General features: G+C 47.7%; 1 protein-coding gene across 1 annotated transcript in view; it reads right to left on the bottom strand.

The window, feature by feature from the left end:
• fbn2b (fibrillin 2b) overlaps nucleotides 1–2,500 on the bottom strand; it is a 64,655-nt gene that overhangs the window by 19,188 nt on the left and 42,967 nt on the right. The window contains exons 31-36 of the mRNA XM_042056593.1: nucleotides 2,224–2,349; nucleotides 1,793–1,915; nucleotides 1,514–1,636; nucleotides 1,113–1,238; nucleotides 711–833; nucleotides 1–119 (exon numbers count right to left, since the gene is read on the bottom strand). The exon at nucleotides 1–119 is cut by the window's left edge and continues 4 nt beyond it. Coding sequence (XP_041912527.1) covers nucleotides 1–119; nucleotides 711–833; nucleotides 1,113–1,238; nucleotides 1,514–1,636; nucleotides 1,793–1,915; nucleotides 2,224–2,349 — 740 coding nt within the window. The remainder of the gene's footprint in view (nucleotides 120–710; nucleotides 834–1,112; nucleotides 1,239–1,513; nucleotides 1,637–1,792; nucleotides 1,916–2,223; nucleotides 2,350–2,500) is intronic.

Below are 2,500 nucleotides of genomic sequence, written 5' to 3'. Positions count from 1 at the left end.
GCAGCCCACTCCAGTGGGGTTGAGCTCAAAGTCGGCGGGGCAGTTGCAGAGGTAGCTGCCGGGCGTGTTCACACACAGTCCGTTGATGCAGTTCACAGGGTCCGCACACTCGTTCACATCTGAGAGGGGAGACATGGGGATATGCGGTTGCTACAGAGCCATCGTGGTCATTCAGATGGGGGTCACTGATATCCATCTGATAAAGAGCCAGGACAGCTGTTACTGTTGTTGTTACTTGGGCCAGAGGATGCTGGACTGATGTGTATGGACCCTTTCAAGAGAGTTCCATTATCAGCATCGTAGTTGGCCCCACAAGGCTTCCGTTTTAACATTCCATATGTAATCTTAATGCAGAGGAAGTAGATTGGGGCCCAAATAGAACGTTCAAGCATTGTTTTTGTTTTGATTGTTGAAAGGGTCTATAGGAAGTGTGTTTCCACACACACACAGATGTGTCCAGATGTGTTGATTATGGTTAGATATCAAAAGGATATGAATCACACGTAAGCAGCTTGTCAGATTCATAATTGTAATATGATTCATCTCTACTTTGTTGTATCAAACACAGATGCTGACACTGTGCAGCACTGATACGCCACCATAACTCTTCCTCTAGCAGTGCTGCAGCCTGTAGCCACGGATTGTTTCAGTGGGAGTGTGCCGGGTTCGTTAGCTATGCTTCCTCCCAGTCCCCTGTCTGGGTTTCTCACCAGTGCAGTTGCCTCCGCTGCGATCCAGCTCGTATCCGTCGTCACACACGCAGCGGAACATTCCCGGCAGGTTCTGGCACGTTCCGAACATGCAGATGTTCTGGAAGTTGCACTCGTCAATATCTGTGTGAGAGGAAACAGGACGGTGGGGGGGGATTGGCTTAGACAATGCATGTACTGAACAACAGAAAATATGACAGACAGCAAAAACTGGAAAACAGTTAGCAGTATGTCTGTAACCAGTGTGCAGAATGTACTAACCTACAATCAAAACATTTGGCTTATGCTTACAGTGGAACAAAGCCAATATGGACTGGAACAACAGGAATGCAGTAGATCATATGTAATGTGCAAACAGCTGACTGTATTACAGCCGGTCTGAAATAGAGCAGATGGCCTCACCTCTGCAGGCTTTGCTGTCGTCCGTCGTGGTAAAGCCCATCTCACACTCGCACCGGTAGCCACCCGGGGCGTTCAGGCACTGGCCGTTCTCACACAGGTTCACATTATCAGCACACTCGTCCATGTCTGTGGGCCACAAACAACAGAATAATGTACACAGCAGTCCCATCCTCCACTAAGCCTCTCTCCTTCACTTAGGGAGACCTTGACTTCTGCATCCACATCAATAAGTGTATCTCTTCATGGCAGCGTGGCTAATGCTACATGGCTGCTACCACTGAATGGCATCAATAGTATACTGACTAGTGCAATTTTACCACAATATAGTTTGTATATTCAGAAAGTTTGTAACATTTTTATTTTAAGTAACTGCATCTCTTCTGTCTGTCACCCCTTCTCACCTGAGCAGGAGAAGCCATCGCCGTTGAAGCCCTCTTTGCAGACGCAGCGGTACGAGCCGGGAGTGTTGTGACAGTTGGCGTTGGGGTTGCAGTTATGCTCCTCATTGGCACATTCATCCAGGTCTGAAGTTAGGAAGGAGCCGAGATTCACTCAGTATTCACTTTTCACAAAACAGCTGATATGGCAAACTTTATCACAACACTGAAATGCCACATATTTTATTGTGGTTAAATAAATGGTTAAATATAAAGATTGTAGATACCTGAAGGCCAACTTACCAACACATTTGATGCCATCTCCCACCCAGCCATCACGGCAACGACACTTGAAGCTCCCGGGAGTATTGACGCAGGCAGCGTGCATGTCACAGTTATGAGCCCCGATCTCACACTCATCCACATCTACACACACATCAACATGAACGTGAAACACTGACTGCAGTGCTATGCTACATAAGTATTAACTACAGTGTTTAGTTTTAGCTTTTGTACTAAAAAGCATAATTATCTGGTTTTATGAGAAAACTTACATAACATTTTATGCCACATATGTTCATTACCATCACACTGAGGCGATCGATAGGAAATTAATGCAGTTGCTACTTTTGGCCCTCGAACCCGTTCCCTCATCTAACCCTACGGTGTCTGGCCGTGTTTAGCAGCTGGCCATGGGGCCTGTGGGTCGGTGGCGGTGGTGGCGCGCTGCCTACCTGTGCAGCCAGTGGAGCCCTTCTTCACAAAGTAGCCCAGCTGGCAGTGGCAGATGAACGAGCCCTTGGTATTCTCACAGTCCCCGTGCAGACAGATGTTGGGGTTCAGGTCACACTCGTTCACATCTGGAGGCACACACAGAGAGAGAGAGAGAGAGAGAGAGAGAGAGAGAGAGAGAGAGAGAGAGAGAGAGAGAGGAATGTTGAGTCCTCTGTTTGTACAGTAATGCAGTAATATCTGGCTTGTTTCTGCTCCTCGGGGAGGGAGGCTGTTGGA

This window comes from Alosa sapidissima, chromosome 12 (genome assembly GCF_018492685.1).
Source record: "Alosa sapidissima isolate fAloSap1 chromosome 12, fAloSap1.pri, whole genome shotgun sequence".
NCBI classification, from domain to species: domain Eukaryota; kingdom Metazoa; phylum Chordata; class Actinopteri; order Clupeiformes; family Clupeidae; genus Alosa; species Alosa sapidissima.
This window is presented reverse-complemented; position numbering and strand designations above follow the sequence as displayed.